Source organism: Danio rerio, chromosome 3, assembly GCF_049306965.1.
Source record: "Danio rerio strain Tuebingen ecotype United States chromosome 3, GRCz12tu, whole genome shotgun sequence".
In the NCBI taxonomy this organism is placed as follows: domain Eukaryota; kingdom Metazoa; phylum Chordata; class Actinopteri; order Cypriniformes; family Danionidae; genus Danio; species Danio rerio.
Genome location: NC_133178.1, coordinates 39,272,501 through 39,290,660, shown reverse-complemented (window position 1 = coordinate 39,290,660; position 18,160 = coordinate 39,272,501). Strand labels below are relative to the sequence as shown.

General features: G+C 36.0%; 1 protein-coding gene across 3 annotated transcripts in view; it reads right to left on the bottom strand.

Moving 5' to 3' along the window:
• slc29a4a (solute carrier family 29 member 4a) overlaps positions 1-18,160 on the bottom strand; it is a 40,468-nt gene that overhangs the window by 13,077 nt on the left and 9,231 nt on the right. For 2 of the 3 annotated variants that reach the window (XR_012399870.1, NM_001080572.2), the window contains exons 4-8: positions 14,679-14,792; positions 12,961-13,089; positions 12,788-12,862; positions 8,930-9,186; positions 3,967-4,090 (exon numbers count right to left, since the gene is read on the bottom strand). Coding sequence is in view for 2 of the 3 variants with exons in the window: in NM_001080572.2 (NP_001074041.2) it covers positions 3,967-4,090; positions 8,930-9,186; positions 12,788-12,862; positions 12,961-13,089; positions 14,679-14,792 (699 nt within the window). In the remaining variant the exon portion in view is untranslated. Of the gene's footprint in view, positions 1-3,966; positions 4,091-8,920; positions 9,187-12,787; positions 12,863-12,960; positions 13,090-14,678; positions 14,793-18,160 lie in introns of all 3 variants that reach the window. The other variant, NM_001362610.1, reaches the window with a different exon arrangement.

Sequence of the window (18,160 nt, the reverse complement as noted above, 5' to 3'; positions counted from 1 at the left end):
GGTTTTTGGCATATATGTGACATATAGGTTTCTGGCATATATGTGACATATAGGTTTCTGCCATATATGTGACATATAGGTTTCTGGCATATATGTGACATATAGGTGTCTGGCATATATGTGACATATAGGTTTCTGGCATATATGTGACATATAGGTTTCTGGCATATATGTAACATATAGGTGTCTGGCATATATGTGACATATAGGTGTCTGGCATATATGTGACATAGGTTTCTAGCATATATATGCGACATTTAGGTTTTTGGCATATATGTGACAGGTTTTTGGCATATATGTGAAATATAGGTGTCTGGCATATATGTGACATATAGGTTTTTGGCATATATGTGACATATAGGTGTCTGGCATATATGTGACATAGGTTTTTGGCATATATGTGACATATAGGTTTTTGGCATATATGTGACATATAGGTTTCTGCCATATATGTGACATATAGGTGTCTGGCATATATGTGACATATAGGTTTTTGGCATATATGTGACATATAGGTTTCTGGCATATATGTGACATAGAGGTGTCTGGCATATATGTGACATATAGGTTTCTGGCATATATGTGACATTTAGGTTTTTGGCATATATGTGAAAGGTTTCTAGCATATATGTGACATATAGGTTTCTTGCATAAATGTGACATATAGGTTTTTGGCATATATGTGGCATATAGGTGTCTGGCATATATGTGACATATAGGTTTCTGGCATATATGTGACATATAGGTGTCTGCCATATATGTGACATATAGGTTTCTGGCATATATGTGACATATAGGTTTCTGGCATATATGTGACATATAGGTTTCTGGCATATATGTGACATATAGGTTTCTGGCATATATGTGACATATAGGTTTCTGGCATATATGTGACATATAGGTTTTTGGCATATATGTGACATATAGGTTTCTGGCATATATGTGACATATAGGTGTCTGGCATATATGTGACATTTAGGTTTTTGGCATATATGTGACATATAGGTTTCTGGCATATATGTGACATATAGGTGTCTGGCATATATGTGACATTTAGGTTTTTGGCATATATGTGACAGGTTTCTGGCATATATGTGACATATAGGTTTCTGGCATATATGTGACATATAGGTTTCTGGCATATATGTGACATATAGGTGTCTGGCATATATGTGACATTTAGGTTTTTGGCATATATGTGACATATAGGTTTCTGGCATATATGTGACATATAGGTGTCTGGCATATATGTGACATTTAGGTTTTTGGCATATATGTGACAGGTTTCTGTCATATATGTGACATTTAGGTTTTTGGCATATATGTGACTGTGGCGAGGGGGCGTGGCCGAGAGCCGTTGGAACGGAGTGAGGCCACCGCGTAACTGAATACACCTGCGGTTCGCACCTGCCTCGATTCTTACGGAAGGAGCTCTGGACCATAAAAAGGAGGACTGATGGCAGAGGAAGCCGAGAAAGGACCGGGCCCGGGCATGTTGTTTTACTTTTGTTTTCAGTTTGACGGCAGTCTCCGTGAGGAGCTGCCGTCCGTTTGTTTTGGTTTAGACGGCAGTCTCCGTGAGGAGCTGCCGTTCATATTATAAATAAATATTTTTTAAACTACGTCGGTTCTCCGCCTCCTACTTCCCGGCGGCTAAAGGGCCATGAACATTATTACAGTGGTGCCGAAGCCCGGGAGTAGGAGGGACGCGTTGTCCAGATGCCCTCGCCGCTGAGAGAGGGGGCGAGTGTTTGGGAGTTAACCCGAGTGGGGGAGAAACCCGTTCGTCTGCCCAGAGTGGCGGGGCGGCCTGAGGCTGGCGAGGAAAGGATCTGCCTGCTGCCGTCTCCCAGCATGGGGAGGAGCAGGGGACGCGGGGCTCACCACCGGAGGGGAAAGTGCTGAAGGGAGCCATCCCACAGAGCCCGGGGGAGTCGCCGCGATCCGCCATGATGCCAGAGCCTGCATCCATCCACCGATGCGGGAGCGGAGCAGGAGACCAGAGATGCCGCCAGCCAGCCAGGAGAACCGCCGGACGCCAGAAGACGGACGGGTGGATAGATTCCTCCACAGGGCTCCCAGCACGTCGTCGCATCTCTCAGCTGGTGGAGGACCGAGTGACAGCGTGTCTGGAGAACCGAACCCCAATTTTTTTTTCTCTTTTTCCTCTCTCCCCTTTCTCGGTCTACTCTGTCTTTCCTCCTTTTTTTCCATTTCCTTTTCTCTCGGCCCGTCTCATATAGGTCTCGCGGGTGCTGTGGCGCCAAACCCCCCCCCCCCGGAGTATGCACTGGGCGTGGCCGACAGCCGTGGGAACGGAGTGAGGCCACCGCTTAAGTGAATACACCTGCGGTGCGCACCTGCCTCGAATCCCACGGAAGGAGCTCTGGACCATAAAAAGGAGGACTGATGGCAGAGGAAGCCGAGAGAGGACCGGGCCCGGGCATATTGTTTTACTTTTGTTTTCAGTTTGTTCCATTTGTTTGGGTTTAGACGGCAGTCTCCGTGAGGAGCTGCCGTCCGTTTGTTTTGGTTTAGACGGCAGTCTCCGTGAGGAGCTGCCGTTCATATTATAAATAAATATTTTTTAAACCACGTCGGTTCTCCGCCTCCTTCTTCCAGGCGTGAACATTATTAAAGTGACATATAGGTTTCTGGCATATATGTGACATTTAGGTTTTTGGCATATATGTGACAGGTTTCTGACATATATATGACTAGCGAGTATACCGATGCCACGTCGCCCTGGTCTAGGATTCACCCCAGCTGGCACCTCATCAACACTAGATCGATCACAGCTGGAGCTCATCAAGAGGAGACACATAAAAGCCAGCCCCACACACGAGGAAGACGAGCTTCATTTCTTACATGACGCCCTGCGCTAACACATGGTTCTCTCTGTCTCTCTCGGACTCCAGCTCTTGATCGATCCAACACCCGAACTCTCACTCTAATTCACCTTCTACCCGGAGCACCAGAGCACCTACCCCAAGAAGAGCACCGTATTCACCTTGTTTCAAGTTATTCAGTTTGTAAATAAATCACCCTCCGGGGACCTGTTTGTAACACAACGCTACTGTGTGTGTGTTTACCCTCTGCCTCGCTACAGTATGTATAAACGGACATGTATGCGAGAGGATATCATGTGATCCAGAAGTGTACAAAAAGGAGCACCTGATTGAGATGAACACTGTGTGATGAAGAGCCGTGTGGCTCGAAACGTTACACGCTTTGTGTCAGCTTTTTTAATCTAATAAATTTGTATTTTTGAAGCTTTGGTGTTGCCGCCTTTGATGAAAATTTAATTTGCACTTTTCACCCTCCCAATAGTGCTGCACAACATCGCCTTGATAAAGCGCTGTGTGCATCTCCAGGAGTCACATCATAAGATCTGCAATGTTGAGTGAGAATTATGGTTGACTGTGCTTCACAGTTTGAGTTCTGGATGGCATTTGTAGACTAAATGCAGAGTTAAGGTTAGGTTAGGGTTCAGTTTAGGACATAATGTAGAGAAAGTTTATCATTTGCATGTGTTTTAGGGTCTGTGAATGTGTAAGCATTTCAAGCAAATTTGTAGCTTACACTAAGATTGATAGTATTAATTTATTTTTTAATTATTCATACGATTAAGACTATACAGCATCATTATATATTTAATAATTAAATTTATTTATTTATCTGAAAACTATTAGACTTTCCTTAAATCCCTATTTACTTACTTTTGCTCTGTTGTATTATTCAGAGATTTGCCTATTAAATTGTATGCAGATGTACCATCCAGCAGAATCAATGTTAAATGATTGATTCTTTCCAAATAGAGCTGTTTAATTTATCTGGTGAAATTGTGCTCTTTTTAAAATATATAATCGCAAAAGAAAAAAAGAAAAAACACAATTTCCAATATTTTACAATATCATGCACCCCTAGCACCCATCATAAAATGAAGTGTTAGAAATGAGATCACACCTTTAACGCCTGGCCAGCTCCGTTTCATCTTTGGTTTGGGCACATCAAACCTGACATAAGTGTTTCCTCCAGCAAAATCTGCACATCCATCTTCAGCTGGAGAACAGCCCACTGCACCATTACCCTTCAACACAGACAGGACATTCAACAGTTCATCCGCATTACAGTACTGTATCTGTATATGCAAGACACTGGACTGATGATCATTTTCTCCATTTCAATAATGTAAAGAACCCATTGTATTCACTTAAAGATTGAAAATAAGACATCAGAAGCAATGACTGTATCAAGCAGGTCACTGTAAGTGCCCACTGCATTCAGAGATTGTAATGTTTCTTGATGAAACAGCGTTTCTGCAGGCCGACGTGAGGAGGGCCATTACTTGATTAAGTGTCTGGCTGAGCCGGGAAAACCACTTTCCTTAATTTGCTGAGAATAAAACAAGAGAACCGGGGGTCTCACAGACAGGAGAAATGACCCCTCAGAGAATCATAAGCTTCACCTCAGCGGCAGGAGAAGAGCATTACGTAAATCAAAGATAAAAATGCACAAAAACGAACTGTGAGGATTTTTAGGATGCAAAAATAAACTTGTGTATTGTGTTTTTGCTACATTTCTGATCCGTCAGGGTTTCTGGACATTGTTATATACAGTGCTCAGCATAACTGAGTACACCCCATTTTGAAAATGAATATTTTTGGCAATTGCTCAGTGAATATAGGCATTGTATTTTGGTGCATTTAACAATTTATTAAACAGATACATTTATTCAAATAAAATTTTAGTCACTAATTAATTTTTAATCATCAGTAATTTATTTTAGCTGAAATAAAATATTTTAGTCACCAAACATATTCAGAAATTTAAAGAAAATACAATTAAATTCAAGCAAAATATTGCAAAACAAAATTACAACCTACAAAATTTCAACTAAATTTTTCAATTTTTGTATTTAATATTTTTTATAACATATAAATTTGAGTGTACTAGTAAAATATGTTTTTAAAAGACTTGTGAGGGGTGTACTTGTATATGCTGAGCACTGTATGCAACAATTTTCAAAAAGGTTCCATTAATGTATATATTAACATGAACAAACAATGACCAATATATTAATTACAGTATTTATATGTGTCTGTTAATATTAGTTAATGAAAATACAGTTGCTTCCTTAGTACTCAGTTTATTACCTAATGTTAACAAGGATGAATTTGGATTTTAATAATACATTAGTAAATGTTGAATTACAATGTATAAATTCTGTACAGTACAAGTATTGTGATACTCAGTTCCTGTTAGTAAATACATAAACGAACATTAACAAACATAAATTTCACAAAATATTGATTTATTATCTGTTCTGAAAATGAAAACATTTCTTATGTGTATTCAAAAATATAAAAAGTCTGAAAACACAGCACCTTTTAGTTATTTTATGTGATAAACATCTCTAAACACGTTGGCTCGGTGGTTAGCACTGTCACCTCACAGCAAAAAGTTCACTGGCTCAAGTATGAGTACGAATGTGTGTTTATGGATGCTTCCCAGTACTAGGTTGCAGCTGGAAGGGCATTTGCTGTGTAAAAACGTGCTAGATATATTGGTGGTATAAAGGGAATGAATAAAGGGGCTAAGCCGAAGGACAATGAATGATTATATGAAGGAATGGCTCTAAATGACAACATTTTTCTTTTCAAAGAAAACAAATAATTTTTCAAGTGGTCTCTTATTTTTTCATAGCTGTATATGTGGTTTTGAAATGTAGATTAAAAAAGTAATAAATAAATTTATAAATAAGAACAGACAGAAACTACAAAAATAGAAATAAATTAAAATTGATTTTTGGCACTTTGATGAAATCCCCACAAAAAACACAAACTATTAGGCAGCTATTTTCAACAATGAAGAAAAATCTTAGATGTTAAGGTTTTTTTTTTCTGAGCATCAAAACAGCATATTAGAATCAAAAGACACAATTTGTAATTGCAACAGAAAACAGAAATCATTCAATAATTAGATTTGCAAGTTTCAATACATGCAAAATCATGGTCAGTTTTTGACATTTAAAAACATTAATCTATCCATAAATTTTAAAAACCCTAAATGGTCAGATGTTCACTAATACTTTATTAATACAGTTGAAGTCAGAATTATCAGCCCACCCCCCACCCACCCCCCATTTTCCCCCCCCAAATACTGTTTAACACAGTTTCAACACATTTCTGATCATAGTAGTTTTAATAAATCTCTAATAACTGATTTATTTTATCTTTGCCATAATGACAGTAAATAATGTTTAACTAGATATTTTTCAAGACACTTCTATACAGCTTAAAGTGACATTTAAAGGCTTAACTAGGTTAATTAGGTTAATTAGGCAGGTTAGGTTAATTAGGTAAGGTATTGGATAACGATGGTTTGTTCTGTATATTATAGAAAAATATATAGCTTAAAACAAATAAAACAAATAAGGCTTTCTCCAGAAGAAAAAATATTATTAGACTTTTTCAGACATAGGAAATTTCCCTTGTTCTGTTAAACATCATTTGGGAAATATTTAAAAAAGAAAACTAAATTCAAAGGGGGCTAATAAGTCTGACTTTAAATGTATATGAGTAAAATATAAGTTACCAAACAAAAAGTAATATTTTTTAGATATTGAATGTTTATGTCCATATACATCCCTATTTTTATTATATTTGTAATATTTTTTAAATTAAAATAATTTAATTACTCAGCAAAAATTCCACTGGCAATCCTTTCTACACTCTAAAACTATACTGTAGGTATTAAAGCTGTCACTGGTGCAGTTCCTTTGCAAAGCATACACTGTGTACATTATAGTTAATCATATGTGCACTTCAGGTGCTAATATGCACTTTTGAAGCAGGGGTGTCAAACTCTGCACAGTTTAGTTGCAACCCTGCTTCAACTGATTCTTACCTGTAGGATTCACACAAGATTGAAGCACTCAATTAGTTTGTTTAATCAAGTGTGTTTAATTAGGGTTGGAACTAAACTGTGCAGAGCTGCGGCTCCCCAGGAACTGGGTTTGACACCTGTGCTTTAAGGCAGTGCTTTCCAAAGTGCGGGTTGGTCATTTCCCAAAATCTAATTTATTTTATTAAACTATTAAAATTCTCATATTTTATCAATAACCTACAGAAAAAAATGGGTAATAGTTACATAAAAAACAACATGGAAATAATAAGCCATTAGCCTTTGGATTTTTTGTGACTCCTGGTAATTATGCTATATTAAAAAAACAGCAATAGATCCAGCACAATGATTTTATGGCACCAGGTTAAAACTTTCTGACACCTTTATGCCACTCACATTAAAACGACGAATAGACTTAAGCCTATTGTGTGCGCTGTTGTGTGCAAGATTTATATATTTATAACCACCTCAGAGGATATTGAGGGTTGTGAGTGACTGGCTGTCATGATCACCAGCGATCAAATCACCAGCTGGCAAACACACACACACACACACACACACACACACACACACACACAGGACTACAAATCTGCTTATATATGGACTACATATTCGGTCATGCCACACACACACACACCTGCTCCAAGTCTTCACTGATTAGACTCCCACAGCTGATCCTGCTTCTAGACTGATTACTGCACTGCTTAAACAGCACAGAAACTCTCACTGTTGCTTAGTCTTGTTAGCTGTATCAGTGACATTACAACGCGGTTACCTTGTCTAGTTTTCCTGTGTTTTCGATCTAGCTGTGTATTCTTGTTCTTTCTGCCTGCCGCCTGCCTTTTTGACTTTCTTGCTTGTTACCGATTACGATTCTGGACTGCCTACACATATCTGTTTATACCTGTTGACCTTTGCTTGTCTGACGACGAATAAACCTGCATTGTGGATCCTACCTTCTGTTGTCTGTGTCACTCCCCGTGGTTACTGGCATTGTTATTTTGGGGGTTGTGGAATTGAAAAGTTTGGGAACCCCTGTTTTAAGGTAAAAATATGTATTCTTTATCTACAACCATGTATCTTTTGTAAATGTTCCACCCCAGTCAGAGCTTTAGTATTTATAGTTCTGAGTGCAGAGATCTAAACAGTGAAAATGTGGACAATGATGAAGAAGTGTTGAGAGGAAGAACGGCTGAGTGGTCAGAATGTTGGCTACAGTAAAAACATGCGGTTTCCTCTGAAGTGCTTTCATATTTTCTTTCAGTCGAACTGTCTGTGTGAGTGAGCTCTTAAATTACAATCTTTCTATGTGTGCACTGACCGGCACAAATCAAACACTCAAGAGATTTTACAGAAAACACAGCTGAGAATGCGGAACTAAAACAGGCTTTACACAGTTCAGCTAAATTAAAAGCTCTAACATTCTACATTCCAATGAACTCCATCACACATTAACAACAGCGCAAGATAACACCCCTGATTTATTTCACTCCAAATGGATTGAATAAACCATACAGCAGAGGCACAAATAGTATCTTTTTTACGAGAGATGTTCGGATTGTATTCATTCATTCATTCATTCATTCATTCATACATTTTCTTGTCGGCTTAGTCCCTATATTAATCTGGGGTCGCAACCCATCTCTGAGAAGCATCCACAAACACTCCCTCACACACTCACACACTACGGACAATTTAGCCAACCCAATTCACCTGTACTGCATGTCTTTGGACTGTGGGGGAAACCGAAGCACCCGGAGGAAACCCACGCAAATGCAGGGAGAACATGCAAACTCCACACAGAAAGGCCAACTGAGCCGAGGATCAAACCAGCGACCCAGCAACCTGCTTGCTGTGAGGCAACAGCACTACCTACCGCGCCACTGCTACGCCCCAGAAAATTCATATTTTTTGAAAAACATGAATGTTTTTTTGTTCAGAATTACTACTGTAAAAACTTTATAAATAAGCTGACATTAAGATGCACTTCTCACATTTGACATGCAAGACTTACAAATCTTACTTCTTCTGTAATGACATCATGGTGAACCTGGTACTGGGAGGCGTGCTGTGAGTGGTCTTTGGCATGAGAAAGTCCCCGTCTGGCCAGACTCGTGTAGTACTGGACAAAACGTGTCCGTCGCACCAGCAGATGCAGAATAAAACACACCAGCACCATACAGATGGAAATGACGAAGAAGATGATGGTGTTCTTTCTCTCGTCTTTGATCAGCAGTTTGGTGAAGATGCGACTGAGTGAAATAATCACTCCTGCAGTGCCTGAACAGACAAAACAGACCGATCAGAAGCTTGTTTTTACAGTTTGAGTACAGATTTGTTTGTACATATACAGTAAGCTACAGCTTTATGCATACAGTGTGTGTGACTTTCGTGATCAGCACAGCACTCACACATACAGACTTTTCCTGTATAATGTCTATGAAGCTGGCTCATGCTCTTTCAAAGGTTGGTTAACCCAAAAATTTTATTCTGCCATAATTTCTAAAAATAAAAAAGTAAATTCCAAAAATCGGGAACTGAGTTTTTATTACTGTTTTTGTACAGGATACATATTGATTATATACAGTGGTCCCTTATTAATCACAGGAGTTACGTTTTAAAAATAACTTACAAAAGGAGAAATCTGCAAAGTAGTCAGTTGTATTTTTGCAATTATTATAGATGTTTTAAGGCTGTAAAACCCCTCACTACACACTTTATACACTTTTCTCAGACAGGCATAAACATTTTCACACTTTTCTCTTTTGTTTAAAACTCATAAAGTTCCAACCTTTGTAGAAAAATAAGTCTAGTATTAGTGAATAAAACCAAAAATCTAAACCATTTGATCTTCATTTATTTATTTATTCTGTAATGGCGCCCTACAGCCGCGTAACTTCTTGCCTTTGATGGTGCAGAACGTTTCGTTAACATTGTGGGGAGAAAACTTACAAACATACAGTCAAACACTTGATTCACACTGCTAGCGATCGAAGATTTATGTAAATCTGGCAAGCTGAACGCATTCTGTACTGTACAGGAGACACGGAGGGGATTGATTAACATTGGTTTAAAAAAAAGTGAACCACGTTATAGCAAGGGATCACTGTAATATGTTTATTCAAACTAACTAAACATGTCAATAAAATTATTTTTGGTAAATTGAAGAGTTAAAAAAATGATCAACATCACAAGTTGACAGAGCAGAGATCAAGGTCCCATGAGACAATTTGGAAACAGATAAAAATGAAAAACACTCAAGAGCTACAGCTAGGGCTGCACAATATATCATTTAAGCATCAATATTACAATGTGTGAACCAGCAATAGTAACATTGAAGGATCTACAATGTTCAAATGAGATTATAATAAACCCGGGACCATAAAACATTTGCAGAGTCACTAAGGGCGTAGAATTGGCATGGACGGAGGGGATGTGTCCCCAACAATATCTATCAATTACTGAAATGTCTCTACCAATAATTTAAACGACTTCAAAATAAAATATTGCTCCGTCAACCATTAGTAACCTACTCATAATCAAATACTCCTAATCAAAATGAAGTTTCAGGATAAAACAGTTAAATTGCGTCACACACCTCCCTAAATTTCTCTACATTTATACCTCCTTAAAGCCAGATTGCAGTAAAATGATGTAAATTGACTATTGCAGCATGGAACGTGATTCATTAATAGTTATTTGTATTATTAGGTGTTTATTTTATATTATTAGGTACTTTATTCGTTTTTTTAAAAGAGCAAAAACAATAAGCGCAATGCATGCACTCTAGGGATGCATGTTCTCACCAATGTCAAGATCGAATCGGATGTGTTTTAAAGGCCTGTGTGAGCATTTCAAACCACAAGAAATGATAAAGTTTGTAGCTAAGATTATTTATTTGATTATTTATGCTCCTACAGTGTTATTTTACATTTGATTTTTGAATTTCTGTGTCTGAATACTGTTAGACTTCCCTCAAAACCATAAACACTTGTGTATTTGATTTGAATCTTTGTGTTCATCAATGCTTGCATTTTGTTTATTATATTTTATGCACATTCCCTCCCCAACAAATTCATCCCAATCTATCTGAAAAGATGAATTCTTTGCAAACAGCGTTATTTAAGTCATCTTTTTTAATCATCGAAATTATAATTACATTGCATAAAGCAGAAAAACAAAATATCACAATGTCAGTTTATTTCTAATGTCATGCAGACCTAGCTTCACCCCGGGCAACTTTTAATTAGTTGCAGTTAATTACAGTCACAGTAATTAGCTGTAAACTGTTTATTAATTTAAAGAGCCTCTGTGAACATTTCCAGCTGAAATGAAATATAATTATAAAGTTTTTTTAGCACTTCTCCTTGTCACTTCTAACTCACAGCACTATAAAGTAATGGTAGGAGTGTTTAAAGATCCTATAAAATTAAAATAAAGTTGATTAGACGTTAGATTCAGTATGCTAGTCTATGCACTGGTTCTCAAAGTGGGGTTTGCGGGACAATGACAGGGTGATTTCTAAAAGTCAAATACATTTGATTAAACTATTAGAATGACCATATTTTATCCATAATCCTGTGGAAATATAAATTTCTATCAACTAATTCCAAATGAACAATAATCTACGTATAACTGAAAAGTTATATTCTTTGGTTTTTAATTAGATAATTTCATTAACATCCCAGCTAGGAGGGACATTAACCTTTTGTCTTTCTGATTACAGGCTAAGCCAAAGTAATGCAAATTGCCAGTTTCTTCTCTTCCTTTTCACTCATTTATTTTTTTACAACAATCCACAGAAGATATAGTAGTTTATAGTTACATAAAAAGCAACAACATGCAAATAAAAAGTCATCAGCCTTTCAATAATTATTTTTTTCATACATACATACATCAGTGTATTTTCATTAGATTAACAGCACAGCAATAGTGTCAGATGCAGCACATAACACCGGGTTAAACTTTCTGACACCTTTATGGCAATCAAATACATTCAAAACGAACACAGGCCACAACTGAACATTGAGAATGATCTCTGAGTAGCAGTCTCCAAAATTAAACTAAGAATAGACTTGAGCTGAAAGCGTTGTGCCCACCAGTCTCTAGCTAAGGTTAATATTAAATTAAACAAATTATTAAATGACTATAAAAATTTTAGGTTTTTTGTTGTCAATATGCTCATGTTTCTATAGGCCTATTGTTATGTGTGCAACTTTTGTATATTTATAACCCCCTCCAAGAAATGTGTGGGTCGTGAGTCACTGGTTTTGTTATTTTGGGTGTCACGGGTTGAAAAGTTTGGGAACCTCTAGTTTAAAGGATATCCATAAGCTAGTGTGCAAAATAAATACAAAATTTGCATTTAGAAGATATAAAACATCCAAAAGTTGCAGTTTGTCTCTTTCACCTAAATCTATCTATGATTTTTTTTAAATTATCTCATTCTTCAGCTTCTCATCAAATCTTCTGACCAATCAAACGCTCTGTAGTATCCCACATGCCCCGCCCCCTTCAAGACTCTTTTCATTTGCTTTTCATATGATGCTTTTCAGCTTAACCACTCTCACTGATAAAAACGAAACACTATTGGCTTTAAAAATGGGGAGGTGCTACAATATCTCCCGCCCTTTCTTCATGTTTCAGTAGACATTACTTGAAACGTCGAATAAACATGCATATTTTAAAGCACTTCATTGGACCTTGAGGGATAATCTGCTCAAGCCATCAACTGAAGTCATCAGAGAAAGAACACTAGGAGCACATTTTTAGATTTTGATTAAAGGTAATTGCGACAAAATGATTAATTCACCATAAGACTACAATTTTGACGTCATGCAGATGTTGATTATGAGCCTATCTGATGGCAGAATCTTCTTACTTTCTCCGGTCATCACGCCCTGTGTGTAGCGTTTCGGAAGCATCCCCATGTAGCCATAGAAACTGGACTGCTGCACTGAAGACACAACAGGGGGAGATGCTGTTATGGCTGATAATGGCTGATTGAGAACGCAATGTACTGAGCACACGTCTGCAACCAGGATCAACACATACCTGTGCATCCGAAAGCTACTGTACCCATAGACATCAGATTGATGACGTACGCCTGCTTGATGGTGAACCTCTCCAGCCACACATCAAAAATGGTGACAAAAAGGAGAGGTCCAAGTGCAAAGAGGTAACCTATAAGACATGACACAAGTGTCAACAAATCTAAAATTACACCAGGTTATGATTAATTTTGACAATTCTGTTGACTACAGGTCAATTGCAAAACACAATTATGAATTAAAATACACATTATAATGGCATTCATAATAAATTACCAGAATTACAATGTCATAAAAGAATAAAATTTACAAATAAGCTAGCAGAAAATTCATTTTCTTTTACAGTATTCACAATACCAATATATGCATATAGGATTATCAAATCTAACACATATTATGGAAATTGTCATAAATGGAATTTATTTATAAACATAATAATTTTAGTAACTCATTTCTAATAATTGATTTAGTTTATCTTAGCCATGATGACAGCAAAAAATATTTTATTAGATATTTTTCAAGACACTTCTATACACCTTAAAGTGACATTTAAAGGCTTAACTAGGTTAATTAGGTAATAATAATATTATTATTATAGGTATAAATAATATACACATATATTATGTAAATAAAAATTAATTCTATTATTTATTATTCATGATTAATTCTATTATCTATTTTTCTATTATTTATTATTCGTGATTAATCATTAAACAGCACTAATATATACATATATGGATATTATTAGTAGTAGTAGTAGTAGTAGTAGTAGTTGTAGTAGTATTAGTAGTAGTGTACAAATATATAAAGTCTATAAACGTCAAACCACATTTAATTTTAGTTCTTTTTTGGTAATGAGTACAATTAATTTTATAATAGTTTGACAAACAAATGTAATAATATATTTCTATGGATTTTGTACTTCACTCATGCTCCAGTATTCATGCAAAATATCATAACTGGCCAAGCATGCAAGATGGCCAGACACAGTCACATTAATTTTTGGTCATTCGCATAAGAGTAAGACGTCATTAAAAACTTTCTGCCCATTTATTTTTTTAAACTTGAGCGCATCACAAAGATAAAACAAAACAAAATAAAATTTGCAATGGTCATATGATTGGGGCTTGACCAATCAGTGAGGGATGTAGAATGATCCAGAAGAGTCATTTAGGGAAAGACCCATCTTCCTATTTGAAAGTCACAGTTTTAGTCCACCTACACTGAAACACGGACTTTTCTGACTAAAGAGTTCTGTTTTCAAATGTCAAAAGCTCTGAGGTTGTGTGGATGGCAAAAGTTGTGCATTTTAAAGCTAAATTGCACTGGTTGTTCTGCCAACCAATGCTCCTTACATATGTTAGCAGACACCTCTCTACAAATCCCCACAAGTGAGCAGATATCCACTTCAGCTTGGTGATTGGTAAAGTATTGGGTGGCAGAACACTGGTGTAAACAGTCTGATACTGGTGTGTTTTTTTGCTAGATGTGAACCATCTCAGTGTGTTTCACAGTATTTTGTCAGTGCTTTTTTTCAGGTTGAGATGAGCGATGCAGCTGTCAGCCCCCACCCTCTTGCCTCAGGCCATCAACTCCCGCTCTCTCTCTCTCTCTGTCTCTCCGTCTCTATCTCTCTCTTCGTCTCTCTCTGGTCAATCAGTGGCCTCCTCCTCCCCCATCTCTTTTTTTTTGTGTCAGTCTGCTTTGAATAAACACACTCACCCACAGTGATCCTGGTGTGCAGGCTCAGCATCTCCACCAGGACATTGTTCAGGATCACGGCCACTAGCGCCACAAGAATATACGTTAAACCCATGTCAAACACGATGGATGTTCCTGAAAGGCATACCAGACAAAGACCTTGATCTTTATTGTATTTTATTTTCACACCATCACTGAACAGCAGGAACAAGAGTGATGCAGTTACATTCAGATGTCAAACCTGAAATATTAGAAAAATCTAGTTTTTGACATAGTTTAAAAGATGCATCTGAACTCTTTATACATTGTTGACTTTTGAAGATTTTAAAGTTTGCTTTAAATTGAAAATGTATCAAAAAATATTTATAATATAATAAAAAATGTATCTATTACAATTTAACATTAGCAATTAAGATTTTTTAGATAATATTTGATATTTAAATCTTATATTACATTAACACTCCAAAAAAATTTAGCTTTTACTTTTGATAGATATATGGATTTCGCAATTTGTATGTCTGCAATAGTCACATTGCAGGATATGCACAATGTTGAGTTGGGATTAAAGTTGATCAACAATTGAGAATACATGAGATTTGTGTGGAGGTATTGCAAAGTGTAACCATAAAAGAGCAAAACTTTATCAACTGCATGTGTTTTAAAGGCATTTCAAGAAAGTGCAAAGTATTAGGCACAATAATGTAAACATTTGTAAGTTTAATGAAGCAAATTTTACTGATTTATTAAAACAATGAAGACTATACAGTGTTATTTTATGATATTAAAGTTTCTGAATACTGTTTAACTCTCTCGAAAACCATAAAGCACTGTTTATTTTACTTCTTCTTTGCTCTATAGTAATTATTCTTGCAATTTTATTATTATTATCTTTTATACATGATTCACACTTTACAAAATTGATCCAATCAATGATTTTTTTAAATAGAGCTATTTGAGATGTATTCATATCGCAATGTGTATCACAGAAAAAAAAATAATCGCAATGACAGATTTTTTCAACATCATGCAGCTCTACACTAAAAATTATGTTAGGGCAAAATATAAAATAAAATTGTATAAAAGAGAAAAAAAAAACAAAAATATATAAAATGTAGTAAATAAAAATTTGTAGGTTGTAATTTTATTTTTTTGCAATATTTTGCTTCAATATATATGTATAATCTTTGTATTTCTAAAGATGTTCATTGACTAAAATATTATTTTAATAAATATATCTGTTTAATAAATCTGTTTTGTTCAAATGCACTAAAACATATTAGCTATGAGAAATGGAGAAAAATATGAATTTTCAAAAAGAGGTTTACTCACTTGTGCTGTTTTTAATAGTTTTATATTATATAAACAGCTATGGAACAAAACAACAAAACACAGGAAAATTCTCAGGAATTTCTCTGGATTAACAATTGAAGAGTTTGTTAGCAAAATCAGACAACTCCGTTTACGGTTATTTTTAGATAGCATTTTTTTGTTGTGCACTGAAGAGTGCAATTACAAAATAATGGTTTATGTTAAAAAGGGATTTTATTTTATTTTTTTCATTTACATCATTTGTTTTTGTATTGAAGAGTACAACTGGAGAAAAAAACTGAATATCTGAAAAAAAAATACAAAAATAAATTAAAACATGGTTATTGTTTTTTGCAAATAAACTCTACCATGACTGAATAACACTTTAAATAAATATAGAGCAACACTGAGCCATTTTTAATGTTTCTTGACCAGCAAAAAAAAACTATAACATGGGGCTCTGCAATATAACAATATATATATATATATATATATATATATATATATATATATATATATATATATATATATATATATATATATATATATATATATATATATATATATATATCATAAGGACAAGATAAAATCTGTTGTTTCATTTTATGCTTGTCACAGGCCCTGTTTACACTAAAACGTTTTAGTTTTAAAACCGTGTTTTAGAATGAAAACGATTCACGTCCCCACTGGTGTTTCACCCAGCGTTTCTGAACAGCCCTCTGTCCACACTACACCACTGAAAATGCACATTACCTGACCACACACACACTCTGGCATGCACTGCAGTGTGCTTTGAGCACATCCACCCATTTGAGAGCTGTGCACATCGCAGTGTTCATTAAGGATCTACCGCTGGATCTAATCTCACTATATTTGTAAAACGTGATATTTAATTCAACTTGTTGTCTTTTTCTAACAAAATTCTCATATGACTTTGGTCATTTGAATCTATTACTTGTTCTCAGGTAACATGTTTTGGCTGAGCACAAAGATAAGTTAGGTTAATATCTTAATTAATGTAACCACGTACACTGATTCTGCACATCTGACTGATTGCTTGCATTTATTTCCTATATATAAACTTATTGTACGCTATACTTTCATAATGGCCATTATTGATTATTAAAACTGATATTCAGCAAAAGAGAGGGTATGTTTCATAATTTTTCACTGAAAATGAAAGGATGCAGTTCTGTTATAGACTCTGTTTTGTTATAAATATGCATACAGTCAAGATGATGCTCATATAAATATGTAGCTACACCACGCCTCAATATTTTGGTGTCTGTTAAGTTGCTAATATCAAAATGAAAACAGGCAGTTCATATCATGTTTTTATATATTGTTAAGATAGCCAGGGTGATGTGAATGATGTTATACAGTAGCCTGTTCCCTTTAAAGATTTACCAGACATGTCCTCGGGAGTTTGTTTTCCATATCAAGCTTGCGAAGTCTGAACTTACAAGCAGAGGATGCAGGACTGAACTGTATGTAGACTACTTAATATTGAGGAAAAAGCCCCAATCAGAGAGAAGAATGTCTGTATTCAGATGTCTCTGTTTTCCCCCATCCACACTGAAACAGAGCAGCAGCGTTTTAAAATGAAAACGGCCTCTTCAGCGTTTCCAAAAAAACTCAGTTTTCAGGGCTTAAAAACTCCGGCATAGTGTGGATGGATGGCGTAACCGTAGCAAAACGTACACGTTTTAGAATGAAAATGTATTAGTGTAAACGGGGCAACAGTCACCAGCGATCTAGCCCATGCAGATCGCTGGAAAACTACAAATCTGCCAGCAAAAGAACTACATATCCAGTCATGCAGCACTCACACACCTGGCTGCTCAGGACTAATCACATAGACTTTTTATATACCTTTCAAAAACAAACACGTTGCTGAATCTTGTTTGAATTGTAAACATTAAAACGCGTTTTTCCTGCCTTGCCAGTTTTGACCCCCTTACCTTGTTTGTTTGTTTGTTTACGTTGTTTACATTGTATGCCGCCTCCCTATTGACCAATCGCCTGTGTATTGACCACGACTCTGGATTGTCTGTACACATCTGTTTTTGCTTCTGCATTGACTGTTGCTTGCCTGACCGTTCTCTGCATAATAAATCCTGCATTTGGATCCACACCTCTTTTGTCAGCATCCCTGTTCACATTACAATGCTATATTGTTGTGATTATGGTGTCAC